The sequence below is a fragment of the Hylobates moloch genome, unplaced genomic scaffold, assembly GCF_009828535.3.
Source record: "Hylobates moloch isolate HMO894 unplaced genomic scaffold, HMol_V3 SCAFFOLD_13, whole genome shotgun sequence".
NCBI lineage: Eukaryota > Metazoa > Chordata > Mammalia > Primates > Hylobatidae > Hylobates > Hylobates moloch.
The window spans coordinates 34,803,461-34,824,102 of record NW_026652288.1 but is presented as its reverse complement, the minus strand read 5'-3'; the positions used below and the strand labels follow the sequence as shown (position 1 = coordinate 34,824,102).

General features: G+C 45.9%; 2 protein-coding genes across 3 annotated transcripts in view; one reads left to right on the top strand and one right to left on the bottom strand.

Moving 5' to 3' along the window:
* LOC116480610 (carcinoembryonic antigen-related cell adhesion molecule 1-like) overlaps nt 1-20,642 on the top strand; it is a 1,172,951-nt gene that overhangs the window by 966,614 nt on the left and 185,695 nt on the right.
* Nucleotides 7,531-17,739, bottom strand: LOC116480621 (pregnancy-specific beta-1-glycoprotein 4-like). Of its 2 annotated transcripts, XM_032172785.2 has the most exons (5): nt 17,676-17,739; nt 16,067-16,432; nt 11,213-11,491; nt 8,225-8,503; nt 7,531-7,823 (listed from the first exon to the last, which is right to left on the bottom strand). In XM_032172785.2, the coding sequence occupies exons 1-5, from the start codon at nt 17,737-17,739 to the stop codon at nt 7,531-7,533; spliced, it is 1,281 nt and encodes a 426-aa protein (XP_032028676.1). The 2 variants fall into 2 exon arrangements, with proteins under 2 accessions (XP_032028676.1, XP_032028677.1); XM_032172786.2 differs by lacking the exons at nt 7,531-7,823; nt 8,225-8,503 and adding an exon at nt 10,604-10,812.

Here is a 20,642-nt window from a genome sequence, read left to right as displayed (position 1 = left end):
ACCTGGCATTTGTCTTTACACAATCCTGCATGCAATTTTGTATTTACAATAATCAAGAGCATTTCATTTTATTCCATAGCAATAGTTTCAGGGGGTCTCCCTACATCTCCCCCTTTTCTCTGATTTAAATGAACCATAGCAATCATAGCTTGGCAGTGATCACCATTGGATCGAAGAATATTTTTTCCAATTTTACACATGAACAATAAACCAACAGCACAAATTATACACAGAACAAAATTAATGATAGTGGATCCCCCCAAAGATTTTGCCTATTGAATGGGGTTGAGATTAGATAATCCCACAGAGATACCTTGTAAAACTTTAGCACTGGGTAAAGCAGTTAAGTGTGCTTGAGAGGCCTCAAAAATCTGTCCTTTTAGCTTGCTTGTGTCTAAACTTAAATTATCTTCACTTCCTTGTAAATGGCATCTTACTGATTCCCAATTGTGAACAGACTCATTATTTTGGAATGGAGTTATAAAAAAATCAGAAGTATTCCAATCACATTGCATTTGTAATCTATGTTCTAAACTCATAATTCTATCTCCCATCCATATAACAGAAGCACATCCCGCACTGTAGGCTCATTCTGGCACCCCAATCTGGCATTGTCTTTACACAATCCTTCATGTATTTACAATAATCAGAAGCGTTTCATCTTTTATTCTGTAGCAATAGTTTCAGGGAGTCTCCCTACAGGACTACAGGTGTGCGCCACCATGCCTGGCTAATTTTTGTATTTTTAGTAGAGACAGGGTTTCACCATATTGAGCAGGCTGGTCTCAAACTTCTGACCTTGTGATCTGCCTGCCTTGGCCTCCCAAAGTGCTGGAATTACAGATGTGAGCCACTGCCCCAGGCCCATAAATCACACATTTCTTTGAGTTTTTGTAATTCCAGCCCAAGAGAAACCATTTGATATTTGAAGAATGGCTGCACACAAATAAAAACATCTGTAGATTGCACCGCACGAGGGAGACTACCAGTATGACTATCAGGAGGAAAATATCAAGAGTTTGGAATATGCACCTCAGGCAAGATGCAAACCAACTACAATAGGATAGATCAAAGAAGAAGCCAGAAGAGTCTAGTCATTTTAACCAGGCAGCACATTTTTTGATTTTTACAACTGAGTCTCTATAATACCCGATGTATTTATCCATGTGCAACAAGAAGTGTCAGAAACTGCACAGGCTCCCCGCTATTCAGCTGGTAGAGAGCAATTCTATTATCTAGCATTGCATGTCTATGTTGAATTAAAACAGGGAGTGAGAATAGGCAAGTATAGAAGTGGAAGCCTAAAAAAGACTCCATACATTTGAGGAAAAAGTTGTGTTACAGATGCAGCTAACGTCAGCCTTTGGGTGGACTAAAGGATCTCTTGTTAGGTAAAAATGTGTGGGCCGGGTGCAGTGGCTCACTCTTGTAATCCCAGCACCTTGGGAGGCTGAGGCGTGCGGATCACCTGAGGTCGGGATTTCGAGACCAGCCTGACCAACATGGAGAAACCCTGTCTCTACTGAAAACACAGCTGGGCGTGGTGGTGCATGCCTGTAATCCCAGCTACTCGGGATCCTGAAGCAGGAGAATCACTTGAACCCAGGAGGCGGAGGTTGCAGTGCACCAAGATTGTGCCACTGCACTCCAGCATGGGCAACAAGAGTGAAACTTCATCTTATATAAAAAAAAGTGTGGTTGACATGATATATCTGACACTGTTAACTTACCCTCAGAAGCTAGTTCTTGTGAAATCCTAAGTACAGCATTATTCTGGGAAGCAAAGGAGACAGGCATAAGCAAGGACAAATTAAGAGAGGTAAGAATCTCATCATGATTGATAGTCTTGTTCTGACATCTTGAGAAAAGCTGTCCACAGTGTAAAGTCATCAACTCGTTGTCATGGTTTGCAGTTTGAGTGTCTCTAAGTTATGGTGTTGAACACTTGATGAGCTCTTAGTGGCCCACACCTCAGACACGAGGGATTTCCTATGAAATTTACATAGAGTTGTCCACCTCCAGCTTACATGGCTTCAGGAACAGAGCCGCTCTTGTTCTTCATGATTTCATTGGAGAAAATTGAATGGGAAGAACTAAAAGAATTCAGGGTCCAGTCCAGTCTACCAGTGGATTATAAATACTCAAAGATAATGAACAGTGGTTTAATCTGGTAACAGGTGTACTACGTTTTTCTTTCAACATAGTTTTTCTCTCTATAGGAGTCTCTATTTTTACCAAAGATAATTCCAGTAGGATGAATTTGTTTGCAAAATAGGTTGAGTCTCATCAAACTTGCCCAGAAATTTTACCTAAGTGTGGCAAGAGTAGCAATGGACCATAGAGGCTCGTTTTAAACTTTGCTCTGCTAGAAGTTTTTAATAACAATCTCAGATTAAACTTTCAAAAACCTCTTGAGACTAGGAAGCCAAACCAAGGCCAACTTCAGACTTTGCCTGCATTCCCTATGGCTTTATTCTATGTATATTCTCAAATATAACATCCCAGTCAAAGCCTTGGTAATATAACCAATGTTTTCAAATGTGTCCTGTTATAAAGAGAGCAGATTCTTACTGAACTTGTGCAAATAACGTTATTACCATAAACATGTGAATACTCATGAATAGTTTCCCAATTCTGGGGCACTGAGAGAGCAAAAGCAAATGTTTCAATTTTTGTTTACAAAAGTATTCTTTACCAGTTGCTCAAGAAAAAAGTTCATAAATCTGGAGAATAAAACATTCAAAGAATCAGCACATTTTCAAATAAAAATTATGAAAACATTATCCTTTTGATTATTTAGTCCAATAACATTGAGTTTTTTTCTTCTTTGTTTTGAATTTCATGAAGGTATCAGCCTGTTCATTAAAATTTTGAGAAATAGGAACACTTTTACACTGTTGGTGGGACTGTAAACTAGTTCAACCATTGTGGAAGTCAGTGTGGTGATTCCTCAGGGATCTAGAACTAGAAATACCATTTGACCCAGCCATCCCATTACTGGGTATATACCCAAAGGAGTATAAATCATGCTGCTATAAAGACACATGCACACGTATGTTTATTGCAGCACTATTCACAATAGCAAAGAGTTGGAACCAACCCAAATGTCCAACAACAATAGACTGGATTAAGAAAATGTGGCACATATACACCATGGAATACTATGCAGCCATAAAAAATGATGAGTTCGTGTCCTTTGTAGGGACATGGATGAAACTGGAAAACATCATTCTCAGTAAACTATCGCAAGGACAAAAAACCAAACACCGCATGTTCTCACTCATAGGTGGGAATTGAACAATGAGAACTCATGGACACAGGAAGGGGAACATCACATTCCGGGTACTGTTGTGGGGTGGGGGGTGGGGGGGGCGGGGACAGCATTAGGAGATATACCTAATGCTAAATGACGAGCTAATGGGTGCAGGAAATCAACATGGCACATGGATACATATGTAACAAACCTGCACATTGTGCACATGTACCCTAAAACCTAAAGTATAATAAAAAAAAAAAAAAAGAAAGTTCTTAGTCCAGTGGTATGATCTTGAAGTTATCAGAAACTTGTATTCAAGAGTCCTTGTCAGAGTCTTTTCCAGAAATCTCCTTGAAGAAAAAGCAATTTTGGACTGTAGCTGATTGTAAATACTTGAGGAAGAATCAAAGCAACTGTCTGGGAATGACAAAGATTTTAAATGACTATGGTTAAAAATTTAATGAGGGTTTATTATGGTAAAGACACAGCTCACATAGAAATCTAGTTACTTCTGTGGCATATGACACTATGATAACATATTTGATTTCCAGAATTTCATATCATTTTTAGAATACTCATTAAAAAAGTTTTTTTTTTGAGACAGAGTCTCACAGTTACCCAGGCTAGAGTGCAGTGGTACGATCTCAGTTCACTGCAAGCTCCGCCTCCCGGGTTCATGCCATTCTCCTGCCTCAGCCTCCTGAGTAGCTGGGACTACAGGTGCCTGCCACCACACCCGGCTAATTTTGTTTTTGCATTTTTAGTAGAGACGGGGTTTCACCGTGTTAGCCAGGATGGTCTCGATCTCCTGACCTCATGATCCACCCACCTCGGCCTTCCAAAGTGCTGGGATTACAGATGTGAGCCATCGCGCCCAGCCTAGAATACTCATATTATTAACATTCCCATAAATATTATTTAAGGAAGGTTAAGCATCACTTATCACTTATTTGAAAATGCTTTCTATATAATTTAACATATCAAATAAGGTGAGTTTTCCATTCAGCTTCTGTTTCTCAACCAGATTACTGAGTTCTTGGTGTAGCCCATTCGTAAATAGGGTCAAAAAAGTATAGTCTTATGTATGTTGAAAAAGGTCCTTAGGTAATTCCAGTACTTCTAGCTGAAAATCATTGATTTAGTTTTAAGTTCTACCTATTACAACAAGAGTTCTCCATCCTTGTTACATGTTAGTAGTGTCAGAGAAGACTTAAAAATTACCAATGCCTGGGTCCCTCACCAGACCTTTAAACTGGAACTAATGGGTGGGGCTTGAGCATCACTTTTAAAAATGTTTTCCAGTGATTCCAATGTGTAGCTCTATTTCCCAGCAGATTTCTCTGATTTCTTGTGGCATTCAATTTTTTCTATTTTGGTATCATGATTATTTTCAGGTCTCATTTCCTGTCTGAGGCTTTATGTCTCCTGGGGTAGGAACCTTGCCTTCTTCCTTTCTGTATGTTTTTCAAACACATGAACTGGTCATCAGGAAAAGATCTCAACCACACATAGGTTGTGTTCTGAGTCTCAGGTTCACATGTTAATCCTAAAGTCTTTGTTCTCCTTGAGGTCAGATGTTGCTTTTGATGAAGGATGTGGTTAAGTCTGCAATGCAGATGGTAGAGGGGATTTCACTCTGTTTTTAGACATAGCATTGGAACTAAGAATTTCATGTCTATATGGGTGAAGGGGTGGGGATGTGTAGGAAAACAGTTCTAATTAGGATGGAGGAATTATACTAGGAAGTAGAGGTAAAGGAGTTGAGAAGACTTAGTAAACAGAAGAAATGTGAACTTATCAAATAGGTTAGAGTAGACCCCTGGAGATTCTTGATTAAATGAATTAACTAGATTTTAGAAAGGTAATGAGGCAGTCATATGCAAGGAAGGTTTCAAAGTCTGGGGACAAGAAGTCAAGCAATACTTTGAGAAGTGGTTGAGCTTTATGGGAATGGAGAGAATTACACTATTGAGAGATGTTAAAAATAATGAAGAGGGTTTCACCATGTGAAATTGTGTTTCTCATTTGAATCTGAGAAACAGATGAGCAGAGGCTGGAGATAATTATGTCTAAAAGACAGTGGGGTACAGGGAGCATAAAGGCCAGGGAGAAAGGGAACTGCAGGAATTAGTGTTGAGAAGCAGGAGTTTAATGGAGGAAGGAGGAGGTCCAGTCCCAGACACAAATAAGTCTTTTCCGTCTCCCAAGCATGGCAGTCAGCCCTGCAGGAACCAGGATAAGAGAAAAGGCCATCATACCTGTCAGTCTTCCTGAAATACAGAAATGACATCACGGCTGCTCTAATGGATTAAGGCCAGGAAGACATCCTGTTCCTGAAGGAGCTGTCATGGAAAGAAAAGAAAAGAAAGAATGAAGGTGATGTTATTTTACATGGGGGAGCCTCAGGAACAAGCATGTAACATGAGGTACTCTAGAATTGTTTCTTCAAGGACTACGTTGTTTCTGTTGGAAAATTGATGGGAGATGATTATATTCTTGCGGTTTTTTTTTTCCCTCTCACCGTGATTCTAGGTTGGTGATCAGTCCTCTGTCAATTCCGTACTGCACTCAGATATTTTGGAAGGCTTTCGGAGATGAGAAAGGCTGATTGCTATTTTCTATGTCATTAGAACTTCCACCTTTGCACCTTTTAATGGTTGCATCTTTTTCTCAGTGTCTGTATTGTGGCAGCCATGAATGAGACCCTGCCAGGTCTCCATGGCAGGGACCTGATTGACAGAAGGCCCAGGTCAGTGCATTTAAAATTCACACACTTTAGGATGGCTTTGATAAACAACAACAATGGCAGCAACAAAAAACAACAGGTGTTTTCAAGTAGATGGAAAAATTGTATCTCTAGTGCATTGCTGATGGGAACGGGAAATGTTATAGCTACTGGAAAAAGTGCTGTGGCTGTTTCTCAAAAGATTAAACAATAAATTACCATTTGATCCAGCAATTCCACTTCTGTACATACTCCCCATAGAATAGAAAGAAATGTGAACAAATATTTGTACACTGATGTTCAGAGAAGCATTACTCACAATAGCTAAAAAAGGAAACAACTGAAAAGTCCTTTGAAACATATGTGGGTAGGCAAATGAGGTGTATCTATACATTGAAATGTTATTCAACCTTAACAAGGAATAAAATTCCAATACAGCGTGCAAAATGGATGAATCTTGAAGATATTATGCTAACTGAAATAAGCCAGACACAAAAGGATTATTATATAATTCCATTTATAAAAGATAGTTAGAATAGCCAGTTACATAGAGACAGAAAGTAGAATGGTAAGTGCTAAGGGTTAGGGGGAGAAGGAGTGAGAGTTACTGTTTATTGGGTACAGAGGTTTAATATGGTAAGAGGAAAAAGTTCTGGAATTGGATACTGTGATGGTTACACAACACTAAATTGCACACTTAGAAATAATTAATTGTAAGTCTTATATATATAAAGTGTCTGGTAGTCTTACCCTCTCTGTAATTACACACTTTTTGGGAATGCCCGTTTCCTGCCATTCAGAGCCCCAGGGGTGAATCTCCCTATTTCTCCAGCACTGCATCAGTCACTGTCCTCCGTGCTGTGTCCCACGTGTTGTGCCCACAGCCTCATACAGCCGGTGACTTCAGAGCCAGGACGCAGCTCAGGAGTCTGCCCTGAGGCTCCTTCTCTTCTTATTTCCCTGCGGCCTGGCCCGGGGGAGCCTTGGCTTCAACTGGCAGCTCGATTTAGCCAAATTCAGGACAGGCCACCAGGGCTCTTTCTCCACACATGCTGGTCCCACCCCAGTTGGAGTCAGGCAGGGCCAGTCACCAGAGGAGCCCGGAGCAGAGCAGGAAGCAGTGTCTGAGCTGCTCCTCCCTCACCCAAGGGGCTTCCTCCTCTCATTTGGGGGAAAAGTGTGAGCTTGTTTCAAAGCCTCAGATGTTCCTTGTAGCTCATGGAATAGGTACAAGAAAACAAAGACGTGGCAGAAGGGGATGTGTTGGTGACAGCGAGAAGCAACTTGATCTTGAGGACTCTCCTTCTTGTCCCTCTGTGAAGCCTGTTTTACCACATAGGGCTCAGGGCTGATAAAGCCCCCTCCCTACGTTTCTCAGGCCAGACACAAGGTCAGCCATGAGATAACAGAAAAACAAGGAGAAGAGAGTCTGTAGAGACAAATTGGGAGGGTTCAGGAGGAGAATTTGGGATTTGCTCGTGCCCATGGGATACAGGCTGGGAATAAAAATGATTTCCTGACTCTTCTCTGAAAGCCAGATAGACTCCACCTAAAACACTATTGCCAAGGATGCTGGGATCCACTTACCAGAGACGTTGACTGTTACGGATCTAGAGCTTTCCATGCCAGTGGCTGAGTTACGAACAGAGCAAGCATAGAGCCCGCTATGCTTTGTAGTAATTTGGGGGATAGAGAGATTTTGTCCTGATAGCAGAAACTTCCCATTAATTGTCCAAGAATACTGTGCCGGTGGGTTAGAGTCCGCGAAGCAGGACAAGGAGAGGTTTTCTCCTGAACGGTAATAGGCGAATGAAGGATAAATGCTGGGGAGGTCTGGACCATCTGAAGCAAAGAGAATAAAGGCCACAGGTGATGTCATCTGAGGGAAGGGGATGCTCCTGGTCTCTTAAAGGGACACAGTGACCCTCTGAGCCAAGACAAACCCTGAAATCCCAGCCAAACCCCCTCTATGTTCACTGAGCCAAAGCCGGAGGTATTCACCTGTTTCTCCCATCACAAGCTGTGAGCCCCAAGTCTCCCATGACAAGAGCGTCCCCTCCCCTTATATTCTTGGTTAAGGCTGTGACTACCCAGGTTTTCCCAGGGCAGGGAGTCATGGCCAGCTCGGATGTCCAGAAGTAAAGGTGTCTATACTTGGACCGGAGAGAGACTGAGAGGCCTGGCCTCTGGTCGTTTGGATTTAAGCTTGTGTCCTGTCCCACAGAGGAACAAAAGATACTCACAGAGGACATTCAGGGTGACTGGGTTACTGTGGATGCCACCATATTGGTCCCGTATTTCACATTGATAGGGTCCTGTTTCATTTCTCGTGACCCTGGGTAGAATGAGGATCCTGTTTTCAATGGGTTGCTTTACCCTGGGACTGACCGGGAGGCTCTGACCATTTAGCCACCACATGTAGGTGTAGTTCTCACTCTTAGGTTCACAGATGAAGGCTAAGACATCCTTATTCTCCCAGGGGTTTAAGGTGTTGATGATGATGTTGGGCTTGGGCAGCTTCGCTGTGTGGAAAAGAGAAGATTGTCCTGTGTGGCACCTTTGATTCCTCCACCGGCATCCTTTAATCACAGTTGGCATCTCCCACCTCTCAGTCCACCCAAGTCCTTGAAATCCGATAGCTGGTGCGTGTGTCAGAAGACAGATGCATGATGGTCTAAGGGCTCAAAGACTGTGAGGTAGCCTGCTCTGTCTTAGGGAAGCACAGACTTTCTCAAGTGTCAATTGAGCAGCAGTGTTGGGTCATGGACAGACATGTCAGTGGGAGTCACAGCCCCTGGTACCGCACCCAGTCCCTCCCTCATCAGTTGACTGGCTGGCTCTCCTTGAGTTCCTGACCTGGAATGTGCAACTGCTGGGCCCCTTCCAAATTCCATCCTACTTAGCCCCCCTAGATGTGATTTCTCTGCAGCTTCCATTTCCAAGGACATTCTAGAGATGAGTAATAATGGGACTTCCCATTGTCCTGAAACCCTGAAGATACTGAGCAGCCTGGCCTGGGACTGGATGTTTCAGCAGAAATAACACAGGGGAGACCAGAGTCAAGCCTGGAGGTCAGTTCAGTCATCAGGCAGTGGAGGCACAAGGTGGGGCAGTTTTTTGCAAGTGTTTCATGATGACTTACTTGTACCAGTGACCTCTAAAGATAGAGCAGAGTGCAAGGAATGATCTAGAAAGAGTGAAGGGGGCAGGCAAGAGCTGGTGGCTTTGGAGCAGAACCATATTCCCTGTCCTGGGTTGTTTAGGTTTCCTCTCCTTCTGCAGAGAGCAGGTGAGGACCATGTGAATCTTTCCAGAAATGCATGTGGACATTTGCAAATGCAGAACTGACTAGTGGAAAGGGTGGGAGTGAACTGCTGGAAATCTGGTCCTAATGGACCATGTGTGTTTGATGGATATGAGACAAATTTGGAGAGAAGTTTTGCAAATATTTTCTTTCATTGGACATTCTACTCTCTGATTCCACGGGTTCGGCTACTCTAGGGACGTCATGTAAGTGGATTCCAGAGTGAATATGAGAAGAGACTGCTGGTTGTCAGGAGCTGGGAGTGGGGAGAATCAGAAGTTGTTCATGGCTGTGCAGTTTCAGTTATGCAAGGTGGGGAGGTTCTAGAGATCTGCTGTACAGCTTGATGCCTATAGTTCACACAGATTGAGTATTTCTTCTGCATAAGACTTAGGACAAAAAGTGTTTTGGATTTCTGACATTTTTTGATTCTGAAATATTTGTAATATACTTACTGGTTTAGCATCCCAAATCTGAAAGATTCAACATCTAAAATACTTCAGTGAGCATTTCTTTTCTGCATCAGATTAGTAGGCAAAAGTGGGAGGTGATAATCCAAATATATTCTTGCCCTTTTGTTTTCTCTTATCAGGATTAGTTTTCGGGCAGTTTCGTACTGGCCATGCTGCACTGGTATATTTTTGAAGGCTTTGGGATGCGAGAAAGGCTGATTGCTATTTTCTATGTCATCAGAACTTTCCATCTTTTCATGGTTGCGTCTTTTTCTCAGTGTTTCTGTTGTGGCAGTCATTAATAAGAGCCTGTCAGGTCAGATTTAGGACAGAGTTTTCTAATTCTGCAAAAAATGTTACTGGGATTCTGGTAGGGGTTGCACTGAATCTGCAACTCACTTTGGGTCGTATTGTCTTTCTAACAATATTGATTCTTCCAATCCATGAAAATGAAATGTCTTTCCATATATTGATATCATCTTTAATTTCTTTCAGCAATGTTTTGTAGTTTTCAGGGTATAATCATTGACCTTTTTGGTTAACCTTTTTCCAAAATATTTTATTCCTTTTGATGTTAATGTGAATTGAAATTCCTTCCTTAATTTCCTTTGAGATTGTTCATTGTTAGTGTACAGTCTAAAGAATGATCTAGAAAGAGTGAAGGGGAAAGGCAAAAGCTGGTGGTTTTGGAGCAGAAACGTATTCCCTGTCCTGGGTTTTTGATTTTCCCTCTCCCTTTGTATAGGGCTGGTGGCTCTTCCTTGATAGCTAGATAGACTTCACTGGAAAACATATTGCCAATGCTCCAGGGATCCACTTACCAGGGACTATGATCCTCTTGATTATGAGATTTGTTCTACCAGTGGCTAGTTATGGATGAAACAGACATAGACCCTGCTGTATGTTTTAGTGATTTGGGGGATAAAGAACACTTGTGCTGATTGCTGGAACTTCCCATCAATCAGCCAAGAATGCTCTGCCAGTGGGTGAAAGTCTGTGAGGCAGGAGAGCTTGGGGACTTCCCCTGTATGGTAATAGATGTATGAGGAAGAAATGGTGGGGGCATCCAGGCCATCTGGAGCAAGGAGAATAAATTCACAGGTGATATTGTCAGAGGGAAGGGAAACTCCTGGTCTGTGGTAGGGCCACAGTGACCCTGTGAGCCAAGTTGCAACACTGAAGTCCCAGCCAAATCCCGGCTGTGTTCACTGATCTGGAGCCTGAGACATTCACCTGTTTCTCCTATCACAAGCTGTGGACCCTGAGTCTCCCATGACAGGAGCAGACTCTTTTCTCCTATTGTTGACCAAGCCTAGGCCTACTCTGGTTTGCCTGTGGCAGAAAGTCATGGCCAGCTTTGATGTCCAGGGATAAATGTCTCTGTACTTGGACCTGAGAGGGACTGAGAGGCCTGGCCTCTGGCCATGTGTATTTGGGATGGCAGCCTGGCTCCCAGAGGAACAGAAGATACTCACGGAGGAGATTCAGAGTGACTGGGTCACTGCGGCTGGCACTCACTGCGTTCCGTATTTCACATTCATAGGGTCCTGCAATATCCTTTGTGACACCAAATAGAATGAGGGTCCTGTTGGTTTTGGACAGCTTCAACCTGTAAGTCATAGGGAGGCTCTGACCATTCATCCACCACAGGTAGCTTGCATCCGGAGTCTCAGAATCACAGGTTAGGGTCACAGCCTCCATGGCCTCCCTGGGGTTTAAATTGCTGCTGGAGATGGAGGGCTTGGGAGCGTCCACTGTTCAGAAAACAGAGAGAAGATTGACCTGTGTGGCACCTTTGATTCCTCCAAAGGTGCTTTTCAATCAGAGTTGGCATTTCCCACCTCTCAGCCCACCCAAGTCCTTAAAAGCCCATGGCAGGTGTGTGTGTTACAAGACAGATGCATGGCAATCTGAGGGCTCAGAGATTGTGAGGCTGCCTGCTTTATGTGGGAGAAGCACCGACTTCCTTAAGTGTTAATTGAGCATCTTTTTGGCATCACATCAGTGGTGAGAAGTATTGAGTTTTGGAGCATTTCAGATTTTGGATTTCTGGATTTGGGATGCTCAATTTTTAATACTGGAATTTTCCCATAAAATGTTGTCAGGAGTTTAGATCTCATGTTATGTTCTGACTCTAGTAAAAACAAAAAATTTGGAGGAAACATTAAAATGTTTTCATAAGTGGAAATTTTTACTGATGGTTCAAACATCTAAGATCAATTGCTGGTAGTAGTATTTCTCTTGAGACCAAAATAAGGTTTAGATGTGCCGTGAATTCCAGCAGGATCACATTATGGTCAAAGAAAGATGCCAAAGGTGATTTGAAATTAGCAACTCCTTAAGTAGAGAGAGTCCCGTTAAAAGGAAAGAACCGGCCCGTGTGTCAATTACATAAAGGGAGGAATGATGCCAAATTAAAAGAAGAGATGTGTGTTATGTTAGTAAATATAGAAAGAACTCCCTGCTTCTAATTTATGTGCAGAGTTAGGAGAAATGGGGAGGACCCCAAAACAGGTATGTGAAATGCTTTCTTCATTTTCTCTTAAGCTCAGGAAACACCACTAGAGTGTAAGTTTGTGTGAATTAGGAAGAGTCTAAGTGAGATGCAAATGGCTCGTGTGTCTCCCCACACGAAGAACTCCAACTTATGAAAATGGCATCATCATGAGGAAACAGTTGTATGTGGCACAGGCAGTAAAACCATCAGATAGCGTCCATCTGGCCACCTCCAACTAGACCCCCAAACTACCAGTATTCCCATTACATGTATTTTACAGCCTTTGTAGTTGTCCCACAACTACAAAATTTAAAAATTGCTATTGTCAAAACAAAATATTAAATATGAAGTTGAATATGTTGTTCCACTTTTTTTTCCCCACTCTATTTGAACTTTCCTGTTTCAGTTTTGGAAGTTTCTATTGACACATCCTCAAGCTAGGGATTCTTTCCTCAGCTGTGTGCAGTCTACCAGTAAGCATCAAAAGCATTCTTCATTTCTCTAACAGCATTTTTTTTTTTTCTGAGACAGAGTCTCACTCTGTCGCCCAGGCTGGAGTGCAGTGGCATGATCTCAGCTCACTGCAAGCTCTGCCTTCTGGGTTTACGCCATTCTCCTGCCTAGGCCTCCCAAGTGGCTGGGACTACAGGCCCCCGCCACCATGCCCGGCTAATTTTTTGTATTTTTAGTAGAGACAGGGTTTCACCATGTTAGCCTGGATGGTCTCTATCTCCTGACCTTGTGCCTGCTTCGGCCTCCCAAAGTGCTGGGATTATAGGTCTGAGCCATTGTGCCCAGCCATCTCTGAGGGATTTTAAAGAGTTGTTGACTTTTGAGTTTGTTCAGCTTTTTACTTAGTGTTAGAACCGAGTGACAAATTTCACGCTTGTTATATGCCTGACAGGAAGCCAGAAATCTCTAGGGAGTGAGCAGAGAATGTGAGCTCCATAGCAGGTTGAGGATGGAGTCATGAGTGAAATGGGTGAAATGAGCCCATGGGCTTTGGGGACTGCAGGCCTGTCCAGCCTCTGACACCTTGGTGAGTCAGTGCAAAGATTACAACAGTGACAGCAAACTAGCATGGCTGACTCCATCTGGCATCTAGTCTCAGGCTGGCTGTCCTCACTCATTCCTGGGCATAGGCCAGGCTAACCTTGGGAGGAATTTAGTTTATGGTTTAACCTTGAAGCAAGAATGAGAATAGTTCCTCGATAAAACTAACACCCTTACTTTGCCCAGGGACTGCCTTTGTAAAACTAGTGAAAGACCATGAGGTTAAGATGATAGGAGGGAACTGAATTCTGCTAAAATGTAGGCACAGTTTCTATAATCCCTGACTGCTCAAATGTCACTTGGCCAGAGTTTACAAAATTTATAACTAATTGCTGCTGTAGATAACATCACTATTTTAGAACATGAGATTGGTCTTTTGAGATGTTTCTCATTTTTTTGTACTCCTGCCACCGGCTGACCTCATCCATACCTATGACTAATGACTCAGCCAGTCATGTGGTCCTTACCTAGAGGCGGATTCAAGCACAAACAGATCATTTCCCTCCACCCGCATGATTCCATCACCAAACAATGAGCAGTACTCATTTTTTAGTCCTGTGCCCCTGAAACTATCCTTGAAAATCTCGAACCCCTGATCCACCGGGGAGGCTGATTTGAGGAATAATAAACCTCCGTCCTCCTGTTTGGCAGACTTGGAGTCATTAAAATCTTTCTTGACTACAAATCACCATTTTGATAATTTTTTTTTTTTTGCAGGAGGCCAGAAGAAGTTGTCTGGCAATTATAAGAGTGGATGGAGGAATGGCCTATCCCTGTTCCATGGTCTTGTCCACAGGTCAGCCTCACAAAGGGAAAGAGCCCTGGATGGGAATACAGTGGCAGGTCATTCTCTTAGTGACCTGGGGACATTGGCTCGAGATGAAGCCTGGCAGGAGTGGCAACTCCAGTGATTTCTGCACCTTTCCTATTTCCTGGGAGGTGGGCCAGGCCACAGTGTTAGAGGGAAGGGAACAGAACAGCCAGCCTATTTAGAGGGAGTGTCTGCGGAAGGCCTAGGGGTGGAGGAAGAAGCTGTGCAGGACAGGGCTTGCCAGTCAGAATGAAGTGGGAGGAAGATGAGGGACACAGAGAAGGAGAGAGAGGCAGAGACACCATGGCAGTGAGCAGTGGGGCTACACTGACTTCAGAGACCCCAGGGACCAGGTGCCCCCAGTTCCACAGTCCAGGACCAAGGAGCCCTGAGAACCCTCTGGTGGCCAAAGAGCTTCACAGTTACATGAGGTGGGGTGGCTTTAGGGCCAGGATGTAGTGGGGGGATGAAACATGGGTGTCAGCCTCTGAAGGACAAGGGACAGGTGTGGCTAGTACCTCGTAGGATTCTGCATCCAAGATCCTGTCTCTAAAGAGGTTTTGGATCGTTCGATTCTTCATTCAATTCCTTCATTTGTTATGTGAGAGCTCCTGAGTGTGTGTCTCTCGCTGGGCCTGTGCTGGTGCAGGGTGTGAGTGGGGAAAGAAAACAAGGTCCTCTCCTTGATCCTCTCATAACAGTGACATGGACACTTTGGGAAACACAGGATTTCAGGTTCAGGGATGGGGTGAAGATCTGAGGGGGAGGCCTGGACAGTTTTTTGCACTGACTCTGACGGTTGAGGCAGGTGATTTAGTTCTGGGGTACAGACTAATCAGCTGACCATTTGCTCTCACTCCTCTGAGGTTTGGATGCCTAAGAAGAGAGGATTGGAGCCAATTAATCACTATGGGGTCCTTGGAACCCAGTAAGCCCTCACTTCTGGTGGAGGAGAAGATGGGCCTGTGGCTGCAGACAGACCTCATGTGACCCTGATCTCCCCTTTGTGTTTGTGTGACTCTGGTTCAGTGACTGTGCCTTCCTGTGCCTCAGTTTTCTCTCAGTCAAATAAGCTAAATGGCAAATGGACTGTGGCTTTTCATGCTATCTGTAAATACATTTTAAATTATTCACAGTCACCTGATCTAATGCTTGGCACAGTGGAGGTGTTCACACAAACAGCATTTATTATTTATTTGCGTCCATGAGAAAGCACCTTTAGGTCAGATCCCTGTGGACAAGCTGCTACCAGGTACATCTTCTCTCTTCTGTTTCTGCTTCTGGGGACATTAGACTTTCTAGGGACTGTCCTAAGCCTCCCAAGGCAGTTGGCTGATGGTTTACAAAGCTTGTCTTTCTGTCCTCTCCACTCTGAGCCTCAGGTGAAGAAAGCTCTGTCCTTGCCCAGATGAGGCTCTGAGGGCTGAGCCCTGGCTGGTGAGCAGCTCCAGGAGACACAGTCCTCAGACAGCTGGTAAATCCTTGGTCCCAGTGAGCCCTACCCAAGAAGCCACAACCCAGCCCTGGCACATTCTCCTCAGCTTTTTCTGGAGTAAGGATTTTGGGACAGGGTTCTGGGGTTGAGGCTTCTAGGGCTGAGCTTCTCTGAGAGTATCTCAGTGGGCCTCTGAGGCCTAGCTCTACTCAGTTCTCCAGGGTCTTTCTCAGGGTGAAATTTATGAAGAGGGCATGATGTGCTTGGCTGAGACTGATCTCCTGCAGCTGAGTCCCCGCATCAGACTGTCCTTCCTCTGCAGCAAGTGTCTGCAGGGTCTGGATGCGGGAAAGGAATTCTGATCTGTTGAAATTTGTCTTCTCTGTGTGTGTCCTGTACTAAATGCCCAAACCCCAGCATGGGACATAATGCAGAGAGGGACACAGGCATAGTCCAAGCCTGACAATCCTGTGTGTGTGAAGTAGAAATGGCCCCTGCCCCCCAACACCCAGGGATCATGTGGAATCACTCACGGTATAAGGTGACGGTGAAATGTCCAGTTGCTCCTCTAATCCCATCACCTGGCTTTATGATTTGTAAGGTGTAGGATCCTGCGTCCTCCCGTGTGACATCCTCGATCAGCAGGGATGCATTGGAATATACTGTTTCTCGTCCAGTGTATTCAGGCCCAGGTATAATTTTATGATTGTGTACTAGATATGATGTAATGTAATGCTGGAGGTCCGTCATTTGCCCTTTGTACCAGATGTAGCCAGCAAGATTCTTGGGCAAATTGTGGACAAGTAGAAGAACATCCTTCCCCTCAGAAAGTTTGGGTGGATGGGCTTCAATCGTGACTTGGGCAGTGGTGGGTGCATTCCAGATGTGTAAAAGTGATGCTAGGAGGTGGAGAGAGCATCAGTTAATATTGAAACCTATGTATTGGGGTGAAAAGATGGGGCCCTGGGTCCTGAGAAGGTCTCTTCCATCCTCAGCCTTGAAGACACACACACACACACAAACACACACACACACCAAAGGGGCATGTATGTTTGTGTGTGTGTATGTGTGTGTGTCCTACAGTCCTACTAGGTCAGTGTCAGCAGCATGACCCCCATTCCTTCAACACTTCTGACCTTGGCATTTTTCTGTTTGGAATCCTCTTCCCCAGGGTTCTGCTGGCCCCCTCCACACTGCCCCCAGGTCCTGCTCACATCAGGGTATCCTTAGACTTCTTTCCTGACACCTCCTTCAGAGACCCTGGGTCTTCCCTTTCTGACCTTTCCCTGCTCTGCTCCCTCCAGGGTTCTTGTCAACACCTGACCTCACATTCTAGATCTCTTTGCATGTCTGTCTTCCTCCCCATGACAGCGTGAGCTCCGTGAGGACAGGGACTTTTGTGATCTTGGTTGCACCCCAGTGCCTGTAACAGGCTGCAGACTCCTGTAGATGTGAGAGTTCTCAGGGCCCTCCACACCTTGGGTGATTTCTTTTATTCCCCCAAATGTTGAGGTTTTTTGCTGAGGACAGTGTTTCATGCCCTGTTTATATTTTTATTTGAAGTGTCATCTGATATAGTTATTATTATCATTTTTCAAAATGTGGTGGCCCCTGATGATTAATCAGGAAAACAGAACACTTAAGATTTTCCTACCTCTTACCAATTCCGGTTCAATGTGGCTTTCCTGTTTTGACCCCTGTCCCTCTCTGGTGTATTTTCCCCTATCGAGGCTCCAACAGAGCCTTCTTTCCTTTTTTTTCTTTTTTGTTTTCTTTTTTTTTTTTTTTTTTTTCTGAGAAGGAGTCTCGTACTGTCGCCCAGGCTGGCGTGCAGTGGCGCTATCTCGGCTCTCTGCAACTTCTGCCTCCCGGGTTCACGTGATTCTCCTGCCTCAGCCTCCCGAGTAGCTAGGATTACAGGAGCACACCACCATACCTGGTTAATTTTTTGAATTTTTAGTAGAGACAGGGCTTCACTGTGTTGGCCAGACTGATCTTGAACTCCTGATCTCATGATCCACCCACCTCAGCCTCCCAAAGTGCTGGCTTCCTTTATTTTTTAGAACCCCATCCTCTCCAGGAGACCCCATCCAGTGACTCTGCTTCCTCCTCCTGTCCTCTCCCAGGAAGTTCTCTCCTCACCTGTGAGCAGGAGCCCCTTCCACGTGATGCGCTGTGTGCAAGGAGGGGCTGAGAGGAGCCCCATGGTCTCTGCTGCCTGCGTGTTCTCCTCTGGAGATGAGCCTAGGATCCAGAAGCTTCCTGAGCACGGCTGTCAGCTGTGCTGTCCTTCCTCCTTCTGTGCTGAGCCTCTTCCCGGGGCAGGAGCACTTCTCAAGCTCATGGGCGGGGTCAGGCCCAGGACACCTCTCTGTCCCCTCCTCTCTCAGTCCTGTCTCCTTGTCCCTCCTTCTGTTTTTCCTTTTGTCTGTGTTTCAGGTCCCTGGGAATTGTGGAGGCCTCTACCTGTTTCAGCAGTGATTCTTTCAGCAAACCTCAACAGACACTTTGTGCAGACACACACACAGACACACAAAGACACACACACACACAGAAGAGACACACAGACCCCCAAAGTCACACACATACCCTGCCGGTTGGGCAAGCACAGTCCTGGTCCTCAGCCACCTGCTGTCCCCATGGCTCTGGGTTGGGGTGCACATTCACGCCCTTTGCCCTCTTTCATCCCCATCTGGCTCTCCCCTTCAGTGCAGGAGGCTGCAGCTGCACCAGGTCCCTGTCACAGTGACGCACCATTGTGCTGTGGGTGAGCTGTGTGTTGCCTGGTGAGAGGGACCTTTCCTTTCTGTAATCGTGTCTAGCTTGGCTGCAGCTTCCAAAGATGGACATTCAGGGCCTGGGTGTCCCAGAGGAAACTGTCCTTCCTGGAGGTGTGCAGGGTGAATCTCTCATGCCTCTTGGGAGGAGAGGCCTGTGCTGGTTGCTCAGTGGGGGCTGTGAGTCTCATAGTCAAAGGGACAGTTCTCGGTCACTGTATAGGTCACTGGGGTGTGGTGGCTGAGCTGGAGCTCAGGGTTTCTCAGGTTCTTGCTGACCATCTTTGAGGTCCTCTCTTCTCTGCCCAGCTGATTGTCCTGTGGTCACCACACCTTCCCCGTGGTGGTGCAGGAGGAAGTGGGGAGTTACCCAGGAACCCCGTGGGACATGGCTCATTGAGACACAGGACGGGGAGCCTGGGACAGAGCAGGGGTTCAGAGCTGGAGAGATTCATCCCGGCTTACTCCGTGGCCATGATGGGCTCAGGCTTTTATGTGCTGACATACCCTGGGGTCTGTCCTGAGGGTTTTGATGTGGCCAAGCTGCTGTCTGCAGTGGAGGAACAGGCAGTGGCCAGAGAGCCTGTCTGGAGGGACGTTGCTCACACCTGAGAGGGCGGGTGGGGGTGAGTTGTGTTCTGGGACCAAAGAGCAATAACACCCCCCTTCTCCCCGCAAGCACACAGGAGAGGTCTGTCTTCCCCAGGGACAGCTGGGGGTAGGTGGCCACATCTCGGATGGTGGCTGTGTGTGACCATCACACGTGCTCTGAGCCCCCGAGGGTGCAGCGGGCAGGCAGGTCACAGGGTGCCTGGCTGATTCCCCGGGAGGCTGTGGGCCCTCAGGCAGCCACTGTTCTGTGTCAGCTCTAGGCTTTGCCTGGGATCCCCAGACAACAGGACAGATGGAGCAGGGGCGGGTATTTAGGGAGCAGTGACAGAAAGAGTTGATGAGGTTGGAGGGAGGTCACGAAGGGAAAGAGCCTAGTGTGGCATCTTGTGTACCAGCGCTGCCCTGGGAGATGCCTTTAGCTGGGGCCAGGGAAGGAGCAGGTGTGTGGGGCAGGAGCTACCTGCAGAGGGAGTGGTGTTAGGTTGGCGGCCGCCAGGTCAGGGAGGAGCTGACAGAGTCCATGTGGGGAGCACGGAGGATGCTCAGGACTTGGGCGGAAGTGACCCTGGTGAGGGTGGGCACTGCTGGGCTGTGGGTTCTGCTGAGGGATGTTGGCATCCCCTGGGAAGGCTCCAGGCTTGGAGGGACTCTGTCGCCCTCTGGTGGACAGGGAGAGAAGTGTGAACGGCCCCAATCCCAGCCCAGGCTGCATGTTTTATTCCACATGCATCTGCACACTTCACAGGAGGTCACACATATGTTACATTACAGCTTCATCACTTTCCAGCCCCGTGAGTCCCAGTCTCTGTGGCTCTACGTTCACTGTTCTCCCTCTTTCACAATCAGATGTCCCAAACGGAGACTTTTGTCACCTTCTGTGAGTTTGTGTTTGTGTGCAGTAGGCGGCACTGTTTATACCCTGGGGACAGTGACGTCTGGGGCTGAGCACTGCACATGGGCTTGGGAGCAGAATAGGGAGCAGCAGGGTGGGAAGATCAATGTCAGGGGGGCAGGCACAAGTCATTTTCATTTTCTCACTCCCAGGGACCAGAACCCAGGATTGTGACTCCAGGGCACAGTACCACACCCTGCTGGTGTCCGTGGATGTCATGATCCTCATAGTGTCATGTTGCCTTGGCATTCATTTTTTAAGGTGTAAGTTTATTTGCCTCAAATCAGAAGCAGGGCTTCATCACCATGGCAGTTTTCAATACTGTATCTGGTTCAAATGGCTCCAGTTGGTGGCCAGAGATAAAATCTTAGAGGCATCTCTCCTGCTTGGTGTGCTGGGCTCCCCTCTCTCCAGCTGCTTTCTTTAAACTGACCATTCTGACATTCGCCCTCACATTTAAAGTGACCACCTCTCAGTCGCAGCGTGAGCTCCTGGTCCCAGTGTTTGCTGGTTGCTTTGAACACATCCATTAAAGCTCCCTGCTGGAAACCTGTCAGATAACACCCCGGACTTAATAAAGCCATTGGCTTACCGGTCTCTTCTCTCCTCCCTGCCTGGGCTCACTGACCTCCGTGTCTGTGGTCTCCAGGTGTGCCGAGTGCTCCCTAGTGTCTGTAAGTAGTAAAAATACTTACACTTTCACACTGTGGTTGTATCGTTGTGGCCTCACATGCCATCCAGGGGGTGACATTGAGGCTGCCCTGTAGGACGTGTGCTGGCTGAGCCCCTGCTGGAGCTCTCGTTTTGGGGCCTCTGGTTCTACCGGGG